At 52.3% G+C, this 1,023-nt stretch overlaps 1 protein-coding gene across 1 annotated transcript; it reads left to right on the top strand.

Annotated features, from left to right (window-relative positions):
* Nucleotides 1-241: 241 nt before the first annotated feature.
* On the top strand, nt 242-757 carry CABS01_17275 (uncharacterized protein; the record flags this gene model as incomplete). The annotated part of the gene is made up of 1 exon (XM_060550601.1): nt 242-757. One exon carries the CDS (start codon nt 242-244, stop codon nt 755-757), a length of 516 nt encoding a protein of 171 aa, XP_060393149.1.
* Nucleotides 758-1,023: the final 266 nt, after the last annotated feature.

Here is a 1,023-nt window from a genome sequence, read left to right as displayed (position 1 = left end):
TAGGGACGGGGGTACCTTGGTCACCCAGTTCTCTGTACAGCAGTACAAAGATCATAACGCATCTGGGGACACGGTGCTGCAAACGGTGTTACACGATGGCGGTGATATCCTAGGGATACGGGGCTGCGTCATCGACAGGGTTCGCTTTCTCGGATCGGACAACAGAAGTCTCGGCGACGCTCGTATTGTCGAAAAATTATTCAATAGGGATCTGCAACCCTTTCGGAAGAATATTCAGGCGATGCAAAGGCGGAGATGGGAATGGCTTGAAGAATGTTTGGCTATTGCAAAGGCCTCGGGCGCGACTAACGTCGAGGGAGCTTTACAGAACGCATTGCTGGGTGATTCTTTCATCAACAATGAAGTTCCTCAGGGTTTGGCAGTGGTCAGGACAGAGTTTGCTGCTCAAATGCAGCTTTACAAAGCTATGGCCCACGAAAGCAACCATAGTAGGTGGTTATCCGCCGTGATGACAAGCATGGGCCTTGAATCGAGCCATCTCCTCGAGAGCATGATACTAGAAAAGCTGCACCGGCGGTTTGGCAGTACGCAGAGCGGAAGGCTAGGCTGGCTGACGCCGGTGGCTGAGGAGGGAGACTTCATCTGTATTTTCGACGGAATGGAGCTTCCGTACGCCATCCGGCCATCTTCGGAAGGCCGATACCTCCTTGTTGGTGAATGCATCATCCTGGGATTCATGACGGGGGATGCGATAGGGTTGTCTGGTGCCGCTTCGGAGATGATACTTCTCGAATAATCTGAGTTCGTCCATCTACATCATGCCACTACTGTACAGGTTATAGGAGTTTTCGCCAGACCATTCGCAAGTCCAGGCAATGGCTGAAGACGGTGCATCCGCTCCCTACGGCGGTGTAGAGAAACGTGTAGACTGACGCGAGACGCATTTGTCAATCCGTGCCGCCAGTTTGCTTGGTCATTTTCACGGGTACGTACCAGTGAGCCTATTGGGAGCCGACGTAAGGGACAGATTTAGTCAGCTTGCTGTGACTCTTTCACGTGACT

The sequence above is a fragment of the Colletotrichum abscissum genome (assembly GCF_030869225.1).
Source record: "Colletotrichum abscissum strain IMI 504890 chromosome Unknown Scaffold_551.1, whole genome shotgun sequence".
NCBI lineage: Eukaryota > Fungi > Ascomycota > Sordariomycetes > Glomerellales > Glomerellaceae > Colletotrichum > Colletotrichum abscissum.
The sequence above is the reverse complement of the archived record's forward strand: the minus strand, read 5'-3'. Positions and strand labels throughout refer to the sequence as shown.